This window comes from Anabrus simplex, chromosome 1, assembly GCF_040414725.1.
Source record: "Anabrus simplex isolate iqAnaSimp1 chromosome 1, ASM4041472v1, whole genome shotgun sequence".
NCBI lineage: Eukaryota > Metazoa > Arthropoda > Insecta > Orthoptera > Tettigoniidae > Anabrus > Anabrus simplex.
Genome location: NC_090265.1, coordinates 103,798,581 through 103,823,949, shown reverse-complemented (window position 1 = coordinate 103,823,949; position 25,369 = coordinate 103,798,581). Strand labels below are relative to the sequence as shown.

At 39.1% G+C, this 25,369-nt stretch overlaps 1 protein-coding gene across 1 annotated transcript in view; it reads right to left on the bottom strand.

The window, feature by feature from the left end:
* LOC136862162 (ankyrin repeat family A protein 2) overlaps nucleotides 1-25,369 on the bottom strand; it is an 80,541-nt gene that overhangs the window by 7,222 nt on the left and 47,950 nt on the right. Inside the window, exon 4 of the mRNA XM_067138865.2 lies at nucleotides 7,652-7,799. Within this exon, the coding sequence (XP_066994966.1) occupies nucleotides 7,652-7,799 (148 nt within the window). The remainder of the gene's footprint in view (nucleotides 1-7,651; nucleotides 7,800-25,369) is intronic.

The window sequence follows — 25,369 nt, the reverse complement described above, 5'->3', positions numbered from 1 at the left end:
CACACCATCCACACCACTGTATCCAACACCATATTTCCTTTTTCATTAGAATATTTGTATGACAGTCTTCTTGATGAACATTCACCGAGTCTTGAAGTAAATGGTGCAAATGTTAAGAACGTCAATCAAAAACATTTTGTTTTATCATTGATTGAAAAGGATCAGTCGTTAAAATAGCTTAACCAGTCCTAAGACGTAACAAATTATAAATCTAAAGAGAACATGAAGGAACTTCAAACTCTGTTTTTACGTAGTAAAATGCATGTCTTCTCTAACTTAAAAAATTGTGGCTGGAGTCGGTCTACTAAGTATTCTATAGCAAGTTTTTACACGAAAACGGGGCGGATGCCGTGTTTTCTCCAGGGTGCTAAACAATGTTCTCGGTTCAAAATGGACCTGAAGCAGATAAAGAAAAAAAGAAGGGGATGTTAAGGAAAACTCTTGAAAAGATAAAGCCCTGTCCTAAGAATTAACGCGAATATGAGACTCACCTCTGGCAGCTAAAAGAAATCTTAAAAGATTTTTCCTTCCTTCCTTCCTTTTTACAGAACAAGAAAAAACCTGAGTTTGCGCACAGGGAGATCACTTCCCAAAATTCACAAGGCCGGTGTCCCCATTTTTCCTATTATAAATTATAGACCCAGTCCTCTTTCCAAGCTAGCACAGTTCATTCAAACACTTCTTGCTAAAAATTACAATTTTTTTCAAAATAACTTTATTAAGAAAACCACGGAATTAATCAATAGATTGGATCATTTTGTTCTTTGTCCCTTTCACACCATGCACTCTTTCGATATAGTTAACATGTTTCCCAGAATAAATACCAATGCACTTTTTCCCATCATCAAGAAGAATCTTCTTGCTAATAGTCAACTCAGTAAACCAGAAGTTCTAAATTTTATGAGTCTCCTTAGCTTGCTGATTAACAATAATTACTTTACTTTCGATAATATCATTTATAAGCAGAATGGTCTGGCAATGGGGTCACCGACCTTGGGGATTTTGGCAGAGATTTATTTAGATTTCTTGGAAAATAATGCTATCGTCAACAATTTAACGTTCAGTAATATTCATTTCTGGGCCAGATATGTGGACGATACATTCGTAATTCTCGATGAATGGTCCACAGATGCAAAATCTACCCTTGACAATCTCAACAGTTTAGATCAAGATACAAAATTTACCTTAGAATCCGAGAATGATTATCATTTAAATTTTTTGGACTTAACAATTATTAAAGTTATAAAATTCTTTTATTAACAACCACCTACTCAATACAATATAATACACTCATTGAATTACAAAATAATCATGAGGTGTCTTAAAGAATGGCTTAAATAACGGAACATGTTTCGTTCGGCATTGCGAACATCATCAGCTGTTAATGTACAAAGACTAGGTCAGGGCCCTGAACTTAAGTGATCAAAATTGTTAATTTTTTTGCTAGGGGCTTTACGTCGCACCGACACAGACAGGTCTTATGGCGACGATGGGATAGGAAAGGCCTAGGAGTTGGAAGGAATCGGCCGTGGCCTTAATTAAGGTACAGCCCCAGCATTTGCCTGGTGTGAAAATGGGAAACCACGGAAAACCATCTTCAGGGCTGCCGATAGTGGGATTCGAACCTACTACCTCCCGGATGCAGCAAAATTGTTAAAAGAATAACAATGTCGTAATAAAAAGTAATATGATAACATTAGACTTAATTAGTAACAGTATGTACAGATCAACAGGGAGAATTTGTGGTGAAATACATTGAACGATGGCAGTCTATGAAGTTAAAAACAATCATGGGGTTGTTAAAGTAAAAAAAACAGAAATAGATATTGTAGACATTTAAAATATATGTTAATGCGTGAAGCGTGGATTAATTATTGACGTTGGAGTTCTTACAATTGTGCAAAAACAAAAGTTGAATTGAGTTAATTGAATAGTACGAGTCAAATAGAACCAGTCAAAAGGCGCATGACGACGTAACCAAGGTTGATATGATGTGATCTCCAGTAATTGTGAATTCTGTAGGAGAGAGAATCACAATGCCAGAAGGAAATACAAGTTGAACTAGTCCACATTCACGCGCTAGCAATAAAATTAAAAACGTATACAACGTAGAACATCAATGATGAACTCATTAAAGAGTAACTACGATCTAGAATATAGGGAGAGTTCAGGCAATCCGTAGAAGAATGAAGCAGATTATGGCACAATTGGAGTTTGAAATCTGGAATGAAAGAAAAGGGAGGAAAATGAAGTTCTATTATGATATTAATTACATGTAACTTAACAATTACTCGATCACTTTCTTCTTTTTCAAATAATATCTACAGAAAGCCTACTCAGACTGCTATCACCATCAGGAATGATTCTTCCCATTCTCAGGCTCATAAAAAAATGCTACTTACAATAGTCTGGTTGACAGAGTCTTTAAGAGTTCCTATGCCAAAAAAGATTTTAAATAAAGAACTCAATTTAATTTGTGTGATAGCTAGAAACAATGGTTTCAAGAATGTCTTCATTGCGAGAATCATTAACAACTTTAAGTACCGTGTTTTTTTTTTTTTTTGCTAGTTGCTTTACGTCGCACCGACACAGATAGGTCTTATGGTGACGATGGGACAGGAAAGGTCTAGGAGTGGGAAGGAAGCGACCGTGGCCTTAATTAAGGTACAGCCCCAGCATTTGCCTGGTGTGAAAATGGGAAACCGCGGAAAACCATCTTCAGGGCTGCCGACAGTGGGGTTCAAACCTACTGTCTCCCGAATACTGGATAATGGCCGCACTTAAGCGACTGCAGCTATCGAGCTCAGTAAGTACCGTCCTAATACCACCCCTCTGAGAAGAAAACCCAACGCTAATACTTTTTTGACCGTTACCTCTACAAATAAAATACACAATATCACCGTCTTCAAACATCATAACACCAAGATTTCTTATAGAACTAATAATAGAAGCATTGACATCCTGCATAACTCCACTTCAATAAATAAAAATAACGTTTTTCATAGTTCCGGAGTGTACAGATTATGCTGTCCTTATCTGGGACAAACAGGAAGATATTTTAAAATCAGATAAGCAGAACACGTTAATGCCGTCAGATACAATAAGTTTTTGGCAATGGGGCAGCATATGAAAGATTTTCAGAATAATTTTATTAACACTGATCAGGATCTTACAGTTCTACAGGTTCTCAATAAAGGTACTTTTCTTGACATCACTGAGAGTTGTTTCATTCACCTGGATCAATATTTTAATATTTTATTCAAGATTTTAATTCTAATTTAAATCTCAACGATATTTCTGAGAAACCAAAAGTATTGTTCAATTTTTTGATAACGTATTTCAGACTCAGAAAAGTTTCCAAAAGCAAATCAGTCTTTCAAAGCATACAGAAAACGTTCTCACGCCATGCCATCTCACCCCATCACCTTACATAAGTCTCCTCTCTCTTCCCTCCTTCCATCCTTGCCTTTAACTCTAAGCCCCTCCTTCTTCTCCCCCCTTTCCCTACCTATCCTGCTATTTCCCCCTCAATGCCTCCCCTGATCAACTTTTCCCCCTTCCCCTCTAACACAGCTACATTGGTCACGGTGCCTTTCGACTCTCAGTGTCTTCTCTAACATCTGATTGCACACATCATACACGCCGCCAGAGGTGAGTCTCATATTCACGTTAATTCTTAGGATAGGAACCTTATCTTTTTTCAAGAGTTTTTCATAACATCCCCCTCTTTTTTCTTTATCTGCATCAGGTCCCATTTTGAACCAAGAACATCGTTTAGCACCCTGGGGAAAACATGGCGTCTGCTTCATTTTCATGTAAAAACTTCCTATAGAATACTTAATAGACTGACTCCAGCCACAATTTCTTCAGTTAGAGAAGACATGCATTTTACTACGTAAAAACAGACTTTGAATTTCCTTCATGTTCTCTTTAGATTTATAATCTGTTATGTCTTAAGACTGGTTAAGCTATTTTAACGACCGATCCTTTTCAATCAATAGTAAAAAAGAATGTTTTTTGATTGAAGTTCTTAAGATTTGCACCATTTACTTCAAGACTTGGTGAATGTTCATCAAGACGACTTTCATACAAATATTCTCATGAAAAAAGAAATATGGTGTTGGACTTTTAAGATAGTGATATGTAAGTTATTGTCCTCCGCTCATTGTTAATCTAGTCACATATCATTCAACGTTTTTAAGATTCAGTGAACTCTTCTTAAGAGGACGTTTACACAAAACTACATTTTTAGAAAAGCATACTTTTAGGTTAATATTACAAGTTAATGTTCATGGCTCATGTTTTTAATCAAGCCATTCCTCCTATCATTTATAAGATTTGTGTACTCTTTTATGCATTGTTTTTGCAACCTTAAATTGTCATTGTATGTTTTTCTAATTTTGTGGCTGAAGATGATGCACACCAGCATCAAAACTGGTCCCATGAATAATAAAATGTTATAATTCATTTTATAACATTGTATTGTATTGAATAGGTGGCCCCCACTTTTTTGTTCCCATTAGAATAAGGTAATGTTCTAAGAAAATATCACTCTGCAGCTAGGATTGAGACTATAAGTTTTCCTGAAGTACTCTATTTCTGACTTACCAGAAACCCAAAACTTTCCTAAGGGTCGGACATTTAAAAACCAAACAATTGGTGGAAAAGCACAGTAACTTCAAGTTAGCTACACATAGTTGTTGCATCTGCTGAGTCACTTATTCCACTGTGAAATGAGGTAAAGAACATTTTGCCACACCTATTTACCTTCATATTTTACTTTCTGATATCGCATTCTTTCGATGCCATAGATCAGTCGGTTGTGACTGGTTAATGTTCTCTAACTTGACGTGTAGTTCATCCCGATTAGACAGATGGTACCTCAAGTAATGAAGGATTGCTGAAGCATTTCTTTCTAACTTATCTTTGATTCGTTTGCTCTCTGCTCGAGAGACAAGAATGGCTTGGGTAAAAAAAGATGGACGCGCTGGGGTACAAGATGATTCTCGTATCTTTTAATTGGTATTTTAGAAAGATTAGTAATGTACCCAGTATGACTCTCTGTTTTGTGTCAATGTATAATTATGATAACTTAGAATCTCTGGATTCTATTTTTCCTCTCCTTGGCTTGCCATAGTTATGTTGGTTTAGTGTGCTGAGAGATCCCTGTTCTGTATTTTATTTTTTATTTCTTTGCTGCTGGCTTATTTCAGTGTCATTCCTTTTCTTCAAGTCTGTTTGTAATACATTCGTTCCTACATAGGGGTGGAAGGTAACACTGATCCACTTTATCTGTGTGTGTGACGAGTTCGTTTGTGTTTTGATTGGAGACCTTTTATATTCTCTTCGGCTTCGACGTCTGGCTTGAGATTATGTTCTGTTATATGTTTTAACGCTAATGCTGTACGATTCATGTTCGCCTTGATATGCGATATGAAGGTGTCATGCGGCGTGTAAGTTAAGTTTGGTTATGGTGTTGAGTGGGTGAGCCTGGCCTATATTGTGGCAACCCAGATATCTGATCCGTGCTCTCAGATCAAGCCCATAAGCCATCGACTGACTCTTGTCATGCTGTTACGGTTCTTATCTAACATGTCTTGATACTATATTATTTTTTTCTACTTTGCATATTTGGTCTGTGTGGGTGAGCTTATGATCTGTCCAGCAGTCATCTATGTTTCTTGCGGTCGTTGTAACAAGGACATCTTTTTTATCACATTGCCTGTTGATAATATAATCAAGGATGTGCCAGTGCTTTGAGCGAGGATGCATCCAAGTGGCCTTGTAGCGATTAGGCAGGCGGACCTGAGTATTAGAAATGAAGAGATCATGTTCAGCACATAAACCAAGGAGGAGCAGACCATTGGCATTGCAGTTGCCAAGTCCATGTTTTCCCATCACATTGCCCCATAATTGGTGATCTTTACCAACTCAGGCGTTGAAATCGCCAAGTAGTAAGAGTTTGTCTTTTGGTGGTACTTTGGTGATGGTAGTGCTCAGCAGGTTGTAGAATTGGTCTTTAGCTTCTACATCAGCATCCAAGGTGGGAGCATATGCAGAGATGAGTGTCACAGATTTGGCTCCAAATTGTGGGATTTGGAGAGTCATAATTCTGCGGTTGGAGTTAGCTGATAAATCATTCACCAATGTGGTCTTCACAGCAAATCCCACACCATGTATGCGGTGTTCTCCCTCATCTTTTCCCTTCCAGACGACTGTGTAGCCTGAGCTGAGCTCTGTAAGTTTACCTTCGCTGGACAGTCTGGTTTCATTTAAGGCAGCAATATCAATATTCATTCATCCAAGCTCAATGGGTGACAAGCGCTGTTCTTTTCTCAGATCTGTTATTGTCTTTCAAATCAAGTAGGGTTCGAACATTCCAGGTTTCAATCAAAGTTTTGGTAATCTTCGTTTCTCGACCGCATAAGGGGTAACTCGCTGGGTGTGACCTCCTAGCTGGCTGAAAGTGTGACTACCGATGTTTAGCCCACATTTTCTAGGGCCTTCCCCATTCAGGGTGGGCAGCAGTGATTCTAAATAGGCCTGCCCAAACACAGATGCAGGACCGAATTCCTGAGCAGTCATGGGGTCTCAGAAAGATGATCATACATCTGCTGCTAACGTGCAAGTCCAAACTAGAGGCTTCCAGTTTCACCCGGAAACCTGCCTCCACCATCCTTATCCCATCGCCACTGGACTTGAGTTGAAGGGAGTGACAGCAGGAAAATGTGCCACAAGTGGGATTTTGTTTACGGTGTATCGCAGCTTGCAAGGAAGTGACCCACACACTATGATCTCGGAACTATACCCTGCGGCACAAATGAAATGCGACATGCAGGTTCTAGTACCATGACAGCAACGGACTGCCAGACTCGAAATACCACTGAGTTGCACCTTCACAGCCAGTTCGTCTGGCATGACTTCATCCACCGCCACGACCGATTAGAACCACAAAAAGGAGGTTCCTCCGTCCGTTTTGCCATTGAGCCAAAGACACAGATGATGGGTTCCAGTGTCATTTCCTACACTGAGGGGACCATCACCCCACCCAAAGGGGCTCATCCGCCGAAGCCGTTGGCCCCTATGGGGGATCGAGTTATTTACCACCGCTCGACACTCGGCGTTAGCTGTTTTTACAGCTGGTTGCCAAGCCAGCTAACCCTCCTCCTTTCCCATTCCGGATTCGGGACCGGACAATGAGCATATTATTATTAAAGTGATTAGCTGTCAATACAGAAATATGAAATTTATATCTTGTGGTATCAGTAGTGAATAAGGAACGAGTTAGAGTACTAATCACAGAAGTTTACTCCATCTAAATCAAAAGTGAACTCCGTCAGGACGATATATACACACATATATATATATATATATATATATATTTATACAATTTGCTTTATGTTGCACCGACACAGCACAGATAGGTCTTATGACAATAATGGGATAGGAAAGGCCTAGGATCAGGAAGGAAGCAACCATGGCCTTAATTAAGGTACAGGCCCAGCATTTGCCTGGTGTGAAAATGGGAAACCATGGAAAACCATCTTCAGGGCTGCTACATGTGGGTATTACCAACTTTGTTGCAAGTCCTCACCATATACATTTGGTCAAAAGCAGAGCCAAAGTCTAAAAAGACAGATTCTATACATACCTAATTTGCTGCCTCTACGAACTGCTACACCATATGCAGTATCTCCATTGAGGTTGACCATGGTAATATCAGCTCCACGCAGTAATAATTCATTGGTACAATGTGGATGATCACCATATGCAGCATACATAAGGGCTGTATTTCCAACCTAAAAAGTGAGGGGAGTAAACTGCTTTACAGACACACGTGTAACTACATATTTTCTTACAAAATTTGCAGCAACCAGTTTATTAATGCATTTTATATCTTTCTGAAACTCGCTGATTATACTGATAGTTGTATTAGGAGGAAAAACATTGAGATTATCATCCTTACTGATTATAATAATGCGACAATTTTTATGGTTAGAAAATTTGTTACAAGAAATAAGAAATAAGTTAGTCTTATTTAAATTATTTATAAGACCAATGACTATCAGAATTCAAACAATACCTTTTGTGACAATCAATCAATCAATCAATCAATCAATCAATCAATCAATCAATCAATCAATCAATCAATCAATCAATCAATCAATCAATCAATCAATCAATCAATCAATCAATCAATCAATCAATCAATCTTCTAAAGGCTTATGCCTTGTTGATGCAAACACTCTCTTCTTTCATTGGCTGTTTGTTTCAGTTCCATGTAATTGTCACAACCTAACCTCTTCTTGATGTTGTCCAAATACTTCATCCTAGGTCTTCCTCTTCCTTTCTTTCCCAGCACTTTCCTTTCAAGAAAGTTAGTGGTGAAAGTGTTGTGTCTGATGATGACATGTCCAATAAATTTTAATTTCCTGTTTTCCATTTCCTTTAACAATCTTCTCTCTTCTTTAACATCCTTAAACAGTTTCAGGTTGTTTTTTCTTTCCGTCCTGCACATTCTGGTCATTTTTCACCATATCCACATTTCAGAAGCTTTAAGTCGATTCCTTTCTAATTTACCCAGAGTCCAACTCTCACTTCCATACTGCAGTGTACTCCATACAAATGATTTTGCAAAGGATTTTCTGATATCCATATTCATGTGTGTGCTGGTGAAAATGTTTTTCTTAGTCATAAATGCCTGTTTTGCCAATGCTATTCTTCTCTTTACTTCCAGGAAGCATCTATTATCCTCTGTTATCATACTACCAAGATAACAGAATTCTTTCACCTGATCAATTCTGACACCATCAATTTTTATATTGGTTATAATTTCTTCCATATTTTTCTGTACTACAATTACTTTGTTTACTTTTAATTTCCAGAGTTTAAGAGTGTCTGAGAGGACTTGCAGCATTCTATTCATTTCCTTTTCTGAGTCTGCAATTAATACGATGTCATCTGCAAATCTAATACAATGTATCCTTTCACCATTGACTTTCATTCACTTTGTCTCCTCCTTCATGATCTGAATAGCTTCTTCCTCAATGAACATATTAAATAAATACAGTGATACGGGCCTTTTCTTCTACCCGGGGCCTGTTCCACGAATGCACTTTGCAACTTTGCATTTTCACTTTTCAATTCTTGCAAAGTGCAAAGTCTTTCTGTTCCAGCATGATCTAGGTATTACTTCTCAATTTCTTTGCAAAGTGAAAAGTCTTTGCGTATGAGTGAACCGATCACGTTTATTCCATGGTCAAACTGTATAATACCCCATGATTTTAATACTTTATTTTTCACGATGAATTTGACGATAATTGTGGTACCGGCAGTTTTAAAGTTTTGATCATGGGAAAGAAAGAAAATTACAAGAAGCTAGCGGTGTTAGAAGTTGTCAAGGAGAAACGGGACATTCTTTTTGGCAACTTCAAAAATAACCTATCACATGATGACAAGCGATCCGCTTGGACTGAAGTGGACTGAAGTTCTAAAGAAAGCTCAGTCTTTGCAGTTAGCTGGAGCCGAAAAATCTTGGACGTACGTGAGGGGTAATCTATTTGGATTATGGAAATGTCGTGCACTAGTAAGTAAATATTTACGTTTTCATTAAATGCATTAATCAAGAATACATCGCTTAAATCAATTTGTATAACTTCACATATGTCGATGCAGCATGCTACATCAAATTGTAATGTAGAAGTGACTGAAGAATATATGCAATGATTTCCTCTTACTTATACAGTATATCACGTCTGAAGCATTAAATTCTTGCTTTTAGGCAAAAAGAGATAATGCCAAGAAAACTGGAAATGAAGGAGGGAAAGATAAGCAATTGGATGAGGTGGATGCTGCTATCTTTGACATCCTGCAGAAAGATTCGGCTGTTTCAGACGGGTTGAATCTTCCCGAAAGCTACATGGAAGATCAAGCGACCGTGGAGCCAATACCGACTCCTGCTGAACTTCCCAGTGGCGAAAACCTACAAAATAAACCGAGGAGAAAGAAAAGGAAGCTGTCAAATTCCCCACGTCCTATTACTAACATTGAAGAAGATACGATTACAAAAAAACTGAGGCAGGAACTTCTCCGTGTGGAAATTTACCACAGGAAGTTCCAAACTCTGAAGTTGGAAAGGGAATTGGAGATACAGTAGAAGTCCGTTATAGCGAGAATTCACAATAGCGAAAATTTTACTCACTATAGCGGATTGTCGTTATATCTGATTTTTGTAAAATTCGGGAAAACCTCCATACACATTAAAATCAGTATGAAACGTCAATCAGTTTGTTCAAATCTTGCGTTTTTGTGGATAATATCCACACTACGACTTACTTGTTTATTTTTTGAAATTCGATACTATGTGCAAGTGTATTTTAATTTCATTCTGAAAAAAATATATTACCGTATTTCTCCGTATCCAGGACAACCCCCACTATTTCCTTCAAAATTTTTAAATCAGGCTTAAAAAGTGCTTTGTAAAACCATATGAATGTCTTTCTTATACAGTACGCATTTTTAGACTGTTTGTAGACGCCGAACATTGCTTTAGTTATGCTGTATTTTTTTGCAGCTGTATAATTATTCTTTATTTCAGCGGGTTTAATAATCATTAATTGGCATAATATTATCGAAGAGAACCCATTGACAATTTGCCGGTAATACCTATTCCACGTGTCTCTACAATACGACAATCCACTGGGAAAATATTCTTGCTTACTATACAACTGTTACTTTCGCTCAGTGTCAGATATAACTGGCTGCTGCTACACGCACGTCTCGCTTGCCGCATTCGGCCACCTTCAGTGGCTAGCGATGTATAGGCCTAATCGCGGACTTTGAAGGTCAACGAACGAGTTTATTGCGCCGCGGTATGGCAATTCCGCCCTTGCATTTTTTGTGCACATACTTCACAATTTCATCTTTGACTTTTTCAGGCATCCTTGTTGTGTGCCACTGAATGCATTTTCTGTATAGTACGCATTTTTAAGATACCTTTGTCTTCACGATAACGCTTTGGCTTTAGTTAGGCCTATGCCGAATTTTCTTGCAGATGCACAATTATTATACATTTCAGAGTATTTAATAGCCATTAACTTAAAATCGGCATCATAACATCGACGAGAACGCGTTGAAATTTTCCCGGCAATACCTGTCCCACGTATCTTTACAACACGGCGATCCATCACGAAAATATTCCTGCTGTCTATAAAACTTACTCTTACTAAGCGTCAGGTACAGTAGATGCGTTATAATTCTGCTACTGAGTAGCCGTGGCCTTTCTAAGAATTCGAAGACTGGCATGTTTTAATTCCATTCTGCAGATCTGAGAAACGTTTTTGTACAGGATAACAGAATGTCATTCCCTCTTCACTATTTCCCGAGATCCAGTGACGTTACACACAGACACTGTACAACGGGTCGCCGCGACAAGCGATGTATGATAAAGAGGCAGTTGTTTATTGTCGACGAGTTTTGTGTGCGCACGCGCGGGGGGGGGGGGGGTGAAAAGAAACAGCGTGGTAACTGCGGTATTTGCCAGTGGTGTTCATTAATGTCAGGCCGCGAATGCAAAATGACTCTTGATTTTTCACATGAGATTCTGAGAAAAAAACGTTGTCTTGGATTCGGAGAAATACGGTATCACTCCAAAGACTTCTGTGGCAAACATTTCACTTTTCTTCTTCAAACGGCGCCAAATAACCTAACCGTATATGTGTCATGAAAATATATTTCAAAGGCATGTAGAGAAATGATACCTCCTCGCTAAAAATTTGTATGAGAATAGTCTTTCTGAAATTTAACCAGACGCGAGAAAATATAAACTATCCTCTGGAATCAGTGATGTACTCTGCCATATGACATTCTCACTTAATTTCAGTATGTAACATTAAAATTAAGAGATCGTTTACTTCAGCCTTTATTTTTAACGAGTTAACAACTGCTATCGGCCACGTTATTTGTGCAATTATTACGAAAACGTGTTATCCTCTTTCATTTCAAATTTTCTTTAGAGAACAGCAGTCGACGGATATTACTAATCAACTCCAACATCGCCTTCGAATGTTGAAAAGGGAGCTTGCAAATGCACATAGCGAGAAAACTATACCGTACCGAAGATGATCGATCACATTTTGCGGCAAACGTTTCAGTTTTGTTATTCAAATTGCGTCACCTATCCTAACTTAACTGTACTATACATATGATGAAAAATTACTTCAAGCGCCAGTAGAGAAATTATAACCTTCCCACTATAAATTTACATGGTAATAGCCTTTCCGTAATTTAACGGACGCGGGAAAATATAAACTAAACTCTGTAATCAATGACGCACTCTTCCATACCTTGGTGTATCGCATTCTTACTTAATTGCAGGTTTTAGCATTAAAATTAAGCGATTGTTTATTCAGCCTTTATCTTTAACGAGTTAACAACTGTTATTGGACACGTTATTTACGCATTTATTACGAAAATATATTCTCTTACATTTTCATTTTTCTTTACGGAACAGCAGTCGACAGGCATTAATAATCAACTCTGACATGTCGTCGAGAGAGCTCACTAGTGCACATAGCGAGAAAACGATACCGAAGATGATCGATCACATGCAGTATAATGACTGGGTGCATAAATATCGCTAACAGACTAATTCGTGCACGCCTAAGGGACAGACAAAAACTATCGCTATAACGGGGTTCTCGTTATATACTGTACTCGCTATAGCGGACTTCTACTGTACCACCTTCAGAATTTACTAGTGACATTGCAGCTTCCGCTTCGCAGAATTTTGTCTATACAACAGATGAATGCATAGAATACATAGCCAATAAAAGTACCGAGTGATTGATTTGAGCTTAAATTTCATACTCCAAGACAAATGAGAACCCTGACTTGCCCATCCACTCCAATATCCCTGACCTTCAGAGGAAATGGTTGTAATCTAGACATCTGCCAGTTAAGTTCACTCAGAAGCTCACAGAAGACATTTTCAACCCCTATGCCCAATGGAGGGAAAATTGGATCTCAAAAACAGGTGAACATCTCTGGCCTTTCTTCCACCTAATTCGAGGTCTAATCTCCCAAGAAGAACTTGGTCCATCCTTAATACAATTCGATGAGGTCATGGTGTCTGTGCTGCGTCCCTGTATAAATGGGGAAAGATACAATCCCCCGAGTGTGACTGTGGTGCTCCTTTTCAAACCATCGAGCACATTGTAAAGGAGTGTAGCAGAAGAGCCTACCCTGGAGATTGGTTTGATTTTCTAGAGGCCAATACAGATGCTCTAGAATGGATAACATCTTTGGGCATTAAAATATAATGTACTTGCCTTCTTGTTTCTGTATATGTATATATGCCATACGATAAATAAATAATAATTCATAAAAAAATTATTTTTTGCTAGTTGCTGTACGTCACACCGACACAGATAGGTCTTACGGTGACGATGGGACAGGGAAGGACTAGGAGTGGGAGGGAAGCGGCCGTGGCCTTAATTAAGGTACAGCCCCAGCATTTGTGTGGTGTGAAAATGGGAAACCACGGAAAACAATTTTCAGGGCTGCCGACAGTGGGGTTCGAACCTACTATCTCTCGAATACTGGATACTGGCCGAACTTAAGCAACTGCAGCTATCGAGCTCGGTAATAATTATTCATAGTACAGTGCAACCTCGATTATCCGTTCCTGGAAACTACATTTTCCCGGAATATGCGTTTAAATTACATGGTCCCGCGAGCATCATAATTAAATCACGTTGTAAAAATCCCGCATTATATGTTCTTCGAAGAAACGACTTCCCGGATCAACCGTTCAGAAATTTCAGTCCCATCAACGCTAAATTCTCGATTAGTCGATTTTTAATAAACTGTATCTCATGAAAGGACAGCTATGGCATACTTGTGGATCTTGGCGTTAACGCCCTGTCATTGCAATAATTAGAGCAAGCACTGTACTGGAAAGGCGATCGGCGGTGAACTTGTATAAGGGACCATCTTAACATCGCATTCGGGTGGTACTGTTTAGAGAATCTCGGAAATCATAAAGCACAGAGTGGCCACAACAATTGGAAGGCGACATGGCGCATTTCGACAGCTCTGCTTGAAGACTGAACAAGTTTCGTCAAATCTTCGCACTTATAAAACGTCCAGATTATGTCCAGAGTTAGATGTTTATATTTTACTTTTTTTCGATCGTACTGCCGAAGAGGTTTTCGGCACTTTCCTCAGGGCACTGTAGAGTAACTGGGCTTTCAGGCAGGAATCGAAAGGAAACTGCTCCTTCTTAACACAAATTCGTACACGATTATGTTAGTGAGACCACCTTTCATTAAAAAAGAAAGCCATGGGAAGTCTTTGGATTGTCTATTACTGTTTTGACCCTTAAGTAAGACTGGGAATTTTACGTTTTTGCGTTAAAATGCCAAAAACCGCAGTAGTTTTATTTGTGCACGTTACATTTATTAATGGTTTGTATCATTTCCAACTCCTCGTGCTGACGTGCAGCGAGCACGCTTTCCAGATGACCTCAAGGTCACGAATAACCATAATTTCTCAAGTTTTGATGATATTTTTTTCCTCTTTCCAATTTGATAGGATTAGTGACAGGCAGAATTGAATATAATGCATCTGAGAACTTTTGAGAATCGATACTTACATTTGAAACCATGTTTTAGAGTTCAACATAACCTTTAAAAGTCGATGTAGGCCTAATTTACGCGGTACAAGATTTCCAGGAACTGACTACGAACAGTATAACGGAGACCAAATTACAATGAAAGATTAAGAAAAGAAGGGATTGAAGGGATTTCGCCATTATTTTGGGAGCTTTTGTATCTAATGTGCTTTATTTTATTAGATGAGAGAATTAAAAACTACTTGTAGTCGATTGTCGTTTGGCTTGCAGTTATTAGATTTTTCGAAGAGTTTGTCTAATCAGTTACTGAAATGAAAGAAGTTTTCATGGGAATCTGACGAAGATTCCCCAGTAAAATTGAATATAAAGTAGCCCTACCGAGATTTTGTACTTGCATATCGGTAATTAATGCGGTTTCGCGGTCTAACACGCCTGCCTCTCATCCACAGGTCCTGGGTTCAATTCCGACCAGGTCAGGCAATTTTATCTGTATATAAGGGCTGGTTCCAGGTACACTCAGCCTACGTCATTACCTTTAATTGTTTAATTGAGGAGCTATCTAATGGTGAGATAGAGACCCCGATCTAGAGAGCCAGGAATATCGGCCGAGAGGCTTCATCACACTGACCATGCGTCACCTCGTAATCTGCAGGCCTTCGAGCTGAGCAGCGGTCGCTTGGCAGGCAAAGCCCCATTGGGACTGTAGTTTGGTTTGGTTCAGGAGTTTTTGTAAGATTATAATTATACATATTTCAGTTTTGTGATGTTTAGCCAAATTGTTGATGGTTTTCATTAATGCCGGATTTTCCGTTTTCCCGTGTTGTACGTTTTATTTTCGTGGTCCCTCGAAAAACGGAGAATCAAGGTGCCACTGTAACATGTTTATTGTATGTAGATTAGTAAAAATATAGTATAGTAAATAAAAATGAATATTATTAATATAGAAACAGATATTACTGTTCAGTTCAGTTAGTGAAATATCTCAACAACGAATTGAGTTTAGCAACGGTGTCTAAATCGGGTGCCTCATCATTTCCAGGATTGGTGTCTTCATTTTCATCCATTAAGGTAAGTAAGTCTTCTTCATTTTCTCTTCCAACCTTATGTGCAATGTAATGCAATGCAATACACGCTAAGATCACCTTTCCCGCTTTTGTTGGACATAATTGTAAGTGGTTTAAGCAGGGAAACGTTCCTTTAAAATTCCGATACTGTTCTCAACAATACGCTGTGTCGATTTATGTGCCTTGTTAAATCGTTGCTCAACAGCATCATCAGGATTTCTATTAAGAGGGGGTATTAGCCACTCTTTTAGTCCATAGGCACTGTCACCTAATACAACTGCTCCTGGGAACGGCCTCCAACCTGAGTCAAAACGTCTACATACGGCAGTGTTTCTTAAGACCCTGGAATCATGGACGCTACCTGGCCAACTAGCATTAGCACTGTAGAAGGTCAAGTCTGCGCCACTAATCACCATAATATTGAGAGAATGATGCCCATGTCTATCAACATAAACCTCCTCATGCTCAGTAGGAGCATCAATATTAACAAGAGTACTGTCAACACATCCACACACAGAAGGAAAGCCACCCTTCATTAGAAATTCCGTCGCTATATTATGTGGATTATCAGGCCAAAGTACTATGTTAGGAAATATTACATATAGCATCTACGACTTTAGTAACAGTTCTGCAAACAGTTGATTTTGATGTCCCATGCATTGCTGCCACACCGTGCAGCTGGGCACCATTTCCTAACCAATGTAAGCATTTCAGAATTTGTTCCTTTTTGGAAAGGGATTGACTTCTTTTTGTAGCAGGTTTCAATAAATGACCAATAATTTCAAAGAATATAGTCAGTCTGTAATGAGGTAACACGAAAACACTAGCAAAATTCTGTCGAAGTGAGATTATGAAAATTAATCCTGTCTTTGTATGTTCTCTTGTTGGATTCTTCATCACTGTCCTCACTTGATGATAACAAAAGCTCTCATCATAACATGTTTATATCACTAAACCAAATTCTAGGCCGGGAAACTAGTGTACATACTTGTTAATTAACAACTGAAAAGAGAATCATCTCTTTGCAAAATTTCTGAAAACTTTTCACTTTATTACTTTGCACTTTGCATTTCTGTAACAATGGAGGAACATAACAGGCTTGAAAAGTGAAAAGATTCCTAACTTTTCACTTTGCAAGCTAAATCTGAAAAGTGATGGTGGAACAAAATCTGAACTGAAAAGTGCAAAGTGAAAAGCTGCAAAGTTTGTTGGTAGAACAGGCCCCTGATCGATGATTATTTTTGTGCTTTGGATCAGATACAGTTGATTAATCATTCTTCTATCCTTCCAGTCCAGTCCTATTTTCCTCATAGTTCTGAACAGTACTTCCCAGATCACATTGTCAAAAGCTTTTTCTAAGTCAATGAAGGTACGATAAGTTGTTCTATTCATTTTCATCCTTCTCTCCAATAACATGCGTAAGGCCAGAATTGCTTCTCCTGTTCCTCTGGGCCGATGTCCTCGATGTTAGGCCCCTTTAAACAACAAGCACCTGCTCCTCTACCTTCTATAAATCCAAATTGGTCTTCTCCAAAATATCTACTTTTCCCTTTATTCTGTTCTTAACTATGTTAATGAGTATCTTGGAGGCATGAGTTAATATTGACAGTGTTCTATAATTGTTGCAGTCAACAGCCTTTCCTATTTTAGTATAGTTTGGCTTCAGAAGAAATGTAGGAACATATGAAGCAATCCGACTTTATGTCTGATCTAAGAAGATCAAATTAAGCAGGACAAGCCCATATACATGGCGTTTGTAGATCTAGAAAAGGCATTCGATAATGCTGATTGGAACAAGCTATTTCAGTTTCTGAAGATGATTGGGATTAGATACTGAGAATGAAGAATTATCCACAATCTGTATAAAATTAAGTCTGCAGTGATAAGAATCGAGGGCTTTGAAATAGAAGCAGCAATCCAAAAAGGAGTGAGACAAGACTGCAGTCTGTCCCCGCTCCTTTTAAATGTTTACATAGAAGAGGCAGTAAAGAAATCAAAGAGGAATTTGGAAAGGGAATCACAATCCAAGGAGAGAAAATCAAAACCTTGAGATTTGCCGATGATATTGTTAATTTTATCTGTGACTGCAGAAGATCTCAAGAAGTTGCTGAATGGTATGGACGAAGTCTAGGGTAAGGAGTACAAAATGAAAAAAAATAGGTCCTAAACAAAAGTTTGGAGTGCTGTTGAATGACGGCAGGCGATGGAGGTAATATTAGATTAGGAAATGAAGTCTCAAAGGAAGTAGATGAATACGGTTATTTTGGTAGTAAAATAACTAACGATGGCAGAAGTAAGGAGGACATAAAATGCAGACTAGCACAAGCAAGGAAGAGCTTTCTTAAGAAAAGAAATTTGCCCACTTCAAACATTGATATAGGAATTAGATGTTTCTGAAAACTTTCATCTGGAGCATGGCACTGTATGGAAGGGAAACATGGATGATAACTAGCTCAGAAAGAAAGAGAATAGAAGCTTTTGAAATGTGGTGTTACAGGAGAATGCTGAAGGTAAGGTGGATAGATCAAATCACAAATGAAGAGGTACTGTATTGAATAGGTGAGAGGAGATCGATTGGCTAAATTTGACAAGAAGAGAAAATGATAGGACACATCTTAAGACACCCAGGACTTGTTCAGCTGGTTTTTGAAGGAAGTGTAGCTGGTAAGAACAGTAGGGGTAGACCAAGGTATGAATATAACAAGCAGATTAGAGCAGATGTAGGATGCAATAGTTACATACAAATGAAAAGGTTAGCACAGGATAGGGTGGCATGGAGTGCTGCATCAAACCAGTCTATGGACTGATGACTCAAACAACAACAATGGTTCTACATTGTGTGAAGTCTTCTGGCACGATTCCTCTTTTGTAGCATTCATTTATTACTCTGAATAATTGGTCTTTCATGTTGTTACCTACATTTTTCAGTAATTCTGCTGGGATGTCATCAACACCGGCTGCTTTTCCTTCTTTCAGGCTTCGAAGGGCATGTTAAAATTCATGTCTCATGATTGGAGGACCTTAAATTTCTCTTCCACACTCATTGATATCTTCAATTAGATTATTTTCATTCGTCCTTATCATTGTACAGTTCTTCTATGTATTCTTTCCAGCGAGCATATTTCTTATCGTTGTCTACCAGTAATATTCCTTCTTTACTTTTTACTACTGCAGATTTGGTTCTATTTTTGGACTGAATGGCACTGATTTTCTTCTTATAAATTTGATCCTGTTTTCCCTTTTTTATATCTTCTTCTATCTCTTCAGTGATGCTTTTGGTACATCTACATTGTTTTCCTTCCTTGAATTACATTTAGTATTTCTTCTGTCATCCAAGGTTTTCTGGGCTCCATTTTCTTTTTTCTAAAAGCTCATTTGTTGCTTCAATTATCCTCATCTTGATTTTATTCCACTGCACTGGCTCATCACTTCCATTATCTACTTTATTGGTTCGTTCTTCAAAAGCCGCCTTTGTTGTTGCTTCTTTCAGTCCTACTCTCCTCTTCTTTTTTATAGATCTTTCGGTTCTTTTAAATCTAATGTTGCACTTGGCTAACACAAGTGTTTAGGTTAGGCATGCTACCAAGTGTCAAAGTTCCATGACGGAAAGAATAAAAATAAATAACAGGAAAGCTTGTCGCATTTATGTTTTATCATCATCATCATCATCATCATCATCATCATCATCATCATCATCATCATCATCATCATCATCATCATCATCATCATCATTGTTGACCAACTCCAGTTTACCAGGTGTGGTATACGAACCCCTTCCATTTTGTTCGGTCCATGAACCATTCTACATTCACAATCCGCTCCCAATCCTGACCTCTCTCCTCTTCCATTTTTCTCTAGGTCTGCCCACTGGTCTCTTTCCCCCTTATCTCTCTTTCATACTCCTTTCTTGCAGACCTATTGGTACTCATTCTTTACACATGACCAAACCACTTCAGTCTTGCCTTTTGCATCTTCTGGAGTAAGGAGTCTTCTAGTCCTATGTCTTCTCTGACTTTTTCATTCCTGATTTTATCCCTTCTGGTCTTCTGGATCTTTGTGTGTAGGAACTTCATTTCTGCTGCCTGGAGTTTCGAGTTGTCTTTTCTTGTTAATGTAGCGGTTTCCAGGCTGTATGTGAGGATAGGAGTGTAGTATGATTTATACAGTGTCATCTTGGTTTTTTTTTTTGCTATCTGTTTTACGTTGCACCGACAGAGATAGGTCTTATGGTGACGATGGGATAGCAAAGGCCTAGGAATGGGAAGGAAGCGGCCGTGGCCTTAACTAAGGTACAGCCCCAGCATTTAACTGGTGTGAAAATGGGAAACCACGGTAAACCATCTTCAGGGCTGCCGACAGTGGGGTTCGAAACCACTATCCATCTTGGTTTTGAGTGGTACTTGTTCATCCCATAGTACGGGGAGAATAATTTGAGTGTTCAGACTTCTTCTCGCATGCCGTGGGAAGTCCCGAGCGAGTGCCATATGGCTTCTGTCAACACGCCAAGATAAGAAGTGTTCACTGCAGCGCGCAGCTGTTTAGCACTCTGTCCCTCTGTTAGTTAGAAAATATTGGACTTTTAAGGTGTGTTGTGAGGTTATTATCACGATGGTTAAATACACTATAGAGCAAAGAATATTTTTGGTCGAGTGTTATTTGCACGAGAAGAAGAAACCAGTTAAAAGGTGCCTTCGAAAATTCCGTAGACAATTTCCCGGCACGACAGTACCATCAAAACGTTACGTGCATCAGCTTGTTTACGAGTGGCGTTGTACTGGTTCCGTAAGCAATAAGAAAAAGAAGCAAAGGGGAGGTTAGAAGATATACAGGCAAGACTCCAGGTCAGTCCACATAAGTCACTTCGGAGATTAGCTCGGAAAAGTGGTATTTCACCTTCTTCAGCACGTAATGCAACAAAATTGTTACGCTTACGATCTTATCGGACTCATTCAGTCCATAACATACTGCCTACAGATTTCAATGCAAGAATACGATTTTGCAATTGGCTAACAAATAGTGTCCACAACGGTATTGTGGATCCAAACTTTCTTTTTATGAGCGACGAAGCCTGGTTTCATTTGAGTGGATATGTCAATTCACAGAACAATAGAATCTGGGATACAGACAACCCGCACATTTTACAGCCGAGACCTCTGCACGATGTGAAGGTGGGTGTGTGGTGCGCTAACAGTGCCTGACGAATTATCGGTCCGATATTTTTTCAGGACAAGATTACTTCTGATCATTATATTCACAACATTCTGGAATCATTTTTTGCTGAACTGACTGAAGAAGAGAAAAGGTACGGCTATTTCCAGCAGGATAGTGCAACGGCCCATACGGCGCGTAGCTCTAGGCGACGGTTACGGGAAATGTTTGATGATTATCAGATCATCAGTAAAGGCTTATGGCCCTCTCGTTCGCCTGATTTAAGCACATGTGATTTCTATCTATGGGGAAATCTTAAAGAAAAAGTTTACAGGAATAATCCTCGAACTGCAGAAGAATTCAAAACTGAAATTAGGAACATTGTGCATTCTATCAGTGTCCATGAACTACAAAGTGTGTTTCGAAATCTCATTACAAGATGTGAAGCTTGCATTGCAGCTGAAGGAGATCACTTTCAGCATCATCTGTAAATACTGGTGAGTTCAGTTTAATTTCCTAGTTGATTTATTTATTTGTTTATTCATTTACTTATTTGTCCAGAGCATCTATGTAGTTCAGTTTAGTTTCGTTTAGTTTCTATAGGCTTAATCATGCCGCTTTTTTGAGCCAACTATGCCTACTTGTCATGGCAGACACTGCGCTCACTGTCTCCGCTTCCCAGTGCGCCTAATCCTCGGCACTCCGCTCTGAATTTTCAAATTAATCACCCTGTTCGTTGTCTTACTTGGAGGTAAAAATGTATTGCTTTGCTGATTCGACTGTTTACTTCATATTTAGCAAAGTTATTCTCGGATATTATACTACCCAAGTATAGTAGAAGTCCGCTGTAGCGAGTACAGCATATAACGAGAACCCCGTTATAACGATACCTTCGAAGCCAATGTCAGAGTCGATTAGTAATACCCGTCGACTGCTCTTCCGCAAGGAAAATGAAAGAGCAGAACATGTTTTCATAATAACTGCGTAAATAGCATGCCCGATAACCGTTGTTAACTCGTTAAAGATAAAAGCTGAATAAACTATTGCTTAATTTTAATGCTAAATACCGCAATTAAGTAAGAATGAGATAGGCCTACACCTCAAGATATGGCACAGTGCGTCTTTGATTACGAGGTTAGTTTATATTTTCTTGCGTCCGTTAAATTACGGAAAGACTATCATATACATTTATGGCGAGAAAGTTATAATTTCTCTACTGGCGCTTGAAGTATGTTTTAATCATACATACAGTACAGATAAGTTAGGATAGGTGACGCAATTTGAATAACAAAACTGAAACTTTGCCATAAAATGCAATCGATCATCTTCGGTACGGTATAGTTTTTGTGCTATGTGCATTTGCGAGCTCTCTCATCAACATTCAAAGGCGATATTGGAGTCAATTAGTAATACCCGTCGACTGCTGTTCTCTAATGAAAATAAAGGCTGAAGTAAACTATCTCTTCATTTTAATGGTATACCGTATACTGAAATTAAGTAAAAATGTGATACACCTCAAGATACGGCAGGGTACATCACTGATTTCAAAGGATATAGGCCTCGTCAAGTTAAATTTCGGAAAGCTATTCCCATGTCAATTTTTAGCGAGAAGGATCATTTCTCTACATGGGTTTTTAAAAAGTTTTCATGATACATATACGGTTAGGTTTGGTGATACCGTTTGAAGAAGAAAACTGAAATGTTTGCCACAGAAGCCTCTGAAGTGATACCGTATTTCTCCTAATCCAAGACAATGATTTTTTCCTCAGAATCTCATGTGAAAAATCAAGGGTCATTTTGCATTCGCGGCCTGATATTAATGAACACCACTGGCAACTACCGCAGTAACCACGCTGTTTCTTTTCACCCGCCGCCTCCTCGCACGCACACAAAACTCGTTGACAATAAACGACCGCCTATTTATCATTGCTAGCCACGGTGACCGGTTGTACAGTGGCTATGTGTAATGTCACTGGATCCTCTACAAAAAAAGTTTCTCAAATCTGCAGAATGGCATCAAAACATGCGAGCCTTCGAATTCTTAGAAAGGCCACGACTACTCAGTAACAAAGTTATAACACGTCTGCTTACCTGACGCTTACTAAAATTAAGTTTCATAGACAGCAGGAATATTTTCGTGATGGATTGTCGTATTGTAAAGATATGTGCAACAGGTATTGTGGGCAAATTTTCAATGGGTTCTCATCAATGTTATGATGCCAATTTTAAGTTCATGGCTATTAAACACTCGGAAATGTATAATAATTGTGCAGTGCAAGAAAATACGGCATAGACCTAACTAAAGTCAATATTCGGCATTACCGTGAGACAAAGATAGCTTAAAAATGCGTACTGCACAAAAATTGCTTTCAGTGGCCCATAAGGACGCTTTAAAGACGTCGAAGATGAAATTGTGAGGTATGTGCACAAAAATGCAAGGGCGGAATTGCCATACCGCGGCGCAATAAACTTGTTCGTTGACTTTCAAAGTTATAGAAGAAAAAAGAAAGGATCCACCTAATCAATACAAGTTTATTGTAAGTTCCTATATTACAGTACAGGTTTCGACTCCTTTTGCAAAGTCATCTTCAGCTGTACATTACCTTTACATTAGTCAAAATTGGTATTGTACCTTGCTAAGTAAAAAGAGGGATGTAACAAGCGTTAAAATTTTAGGCATATTTCAAAGTAAAAGCCGGCTATGTATATATCTAATATTAAGTGTGTCTGAGGGCCTAAAAACCGTGTTGATCAACTTATTTTAAAAGATACAGATACATAAACACATTAAAATATTCACAGTACATATTAAAATTACATATTAAATACACATTTCATGCTAAAGTCCATGTGATGAATAGGAACACATTCTTAAAATGAATTTGACATCTTGCGTTTGTTTGTTTGTTTACTTAATTATCCAACATGAGAGGAAATGCCCGTGCTTGTGTTCGTATGGAGTATGATAACAATATGGCTATATACAAACAACTTCGACCGTTTCATATATCATTGAACACAATTCCTTCTTACTATTGTACACTTGTAATTCAAAATTGATAATATATACATCCAAGGTGCAGATCCTATCTCTTACATCTGCGAAGACCATAGATATTAAATGTCCCAAGGACCTTGTCGTCAGAGGTTTGAAACTGGTAAGCACACTTGCCTATACTACTGTCCACAGTATCCGGACCCTGATATAGATGAAAAAACTATACATAAACTTAACATTGGCATCGATAGACGAGGAATGCGTACCGCGATAAAATCTACGAGAGCTATTTTTTTTTCAAGGTCTGATCGGTCGCGACAGTCAAACGCCCGCGAATATATGATGAACCGCTGCGTAGATGTGTTGCGCAACGTCTCTGAAATTACCGTTATGCGCCTCACCTCAGTCCCGTCAGTAGTGAACGTGCAGCGCGCTTGTAAACATGGCTACAACGATCGCTTCGCCCGCCAAGTGTGAAGTGCGCGGTGTAATTCGATTTCTTCAGGCTGAGGGGTGCAATGCAGCCGAAATTCATCGCCGAATGAGTCGTGTGTATGGTGAAAGGTGCATGAGCGACAGCAAAGTGCGACAATGGTGCAGGAACTTTACAGCAGGGCGTACAGACGTCCATGATGCAGGCGGCCAGGGAAGGAAGCGTGTGTCAACCGATGATCTTGTTCAGCGTGTGGATCAAGCAATTCGAGAGAATCGTCGGTTCACAATTTCTGTGTTGAGTGCTTCGTTTCCTGAAATTTCCAGGTCAGCTCTCTACACAATTGTGAGTGAGACACTTCAGTACCGCAAACTTTGAGCAAGATGGGTTCCGAAGATGCTGTCTGACCGTCACAAAACACAGCGAATGGGCACCGCTTTAGCGTTTCTCCAGCGCTACCATGATGAAGGACTGGATTTTTTGAACAAAATTGTCACAGGGGATGAGACATGGGTTCATTTTGAAACGGAAGAAACAAAAGAGCAATACAACAGTGGATGCATTCGCACTCCCCGAGTAAGCCAAAGAAATTCAAGCAAACATTCTCCAACAGAAAGTGTATGGCTACTGCGTTCTGGGACCGGAAAGGAGTTCTGTTGGTGGAATTCATAGAACGTGGTTCCACCATCACAGCAGCCGCATACTGTGCGACTATTCAACGCCTACGACGGGCAATTCAGAATAAGCGGAGAGGGATGTTGTCATCAGGCATTGTCCTCCTCCATGACAATGCTCGGCTGCACACTGCAGCTGCCACCACGAACCTCCTGCAGCATTTCCAGTGGGACGTTTTCGATCACTCAGCATACAGTCCGGACCTGGCTCCATCAGATTTTCACCTCTTTGCTCACATGAAACGCTGGCTAGGAGGACAGCGTTTTGACACCGACGAGGCGCTGCAGACCGGCATACAAAGATGGTTACAGGCGCAGGCGGCGACGTTCTATCAAGAGGGCATTGACAAGTTGGTACCACGCTACGACAAATGTCTCAATCTGCGAGGCGACTATGTTGAAAAATAGCTGTGATGTATC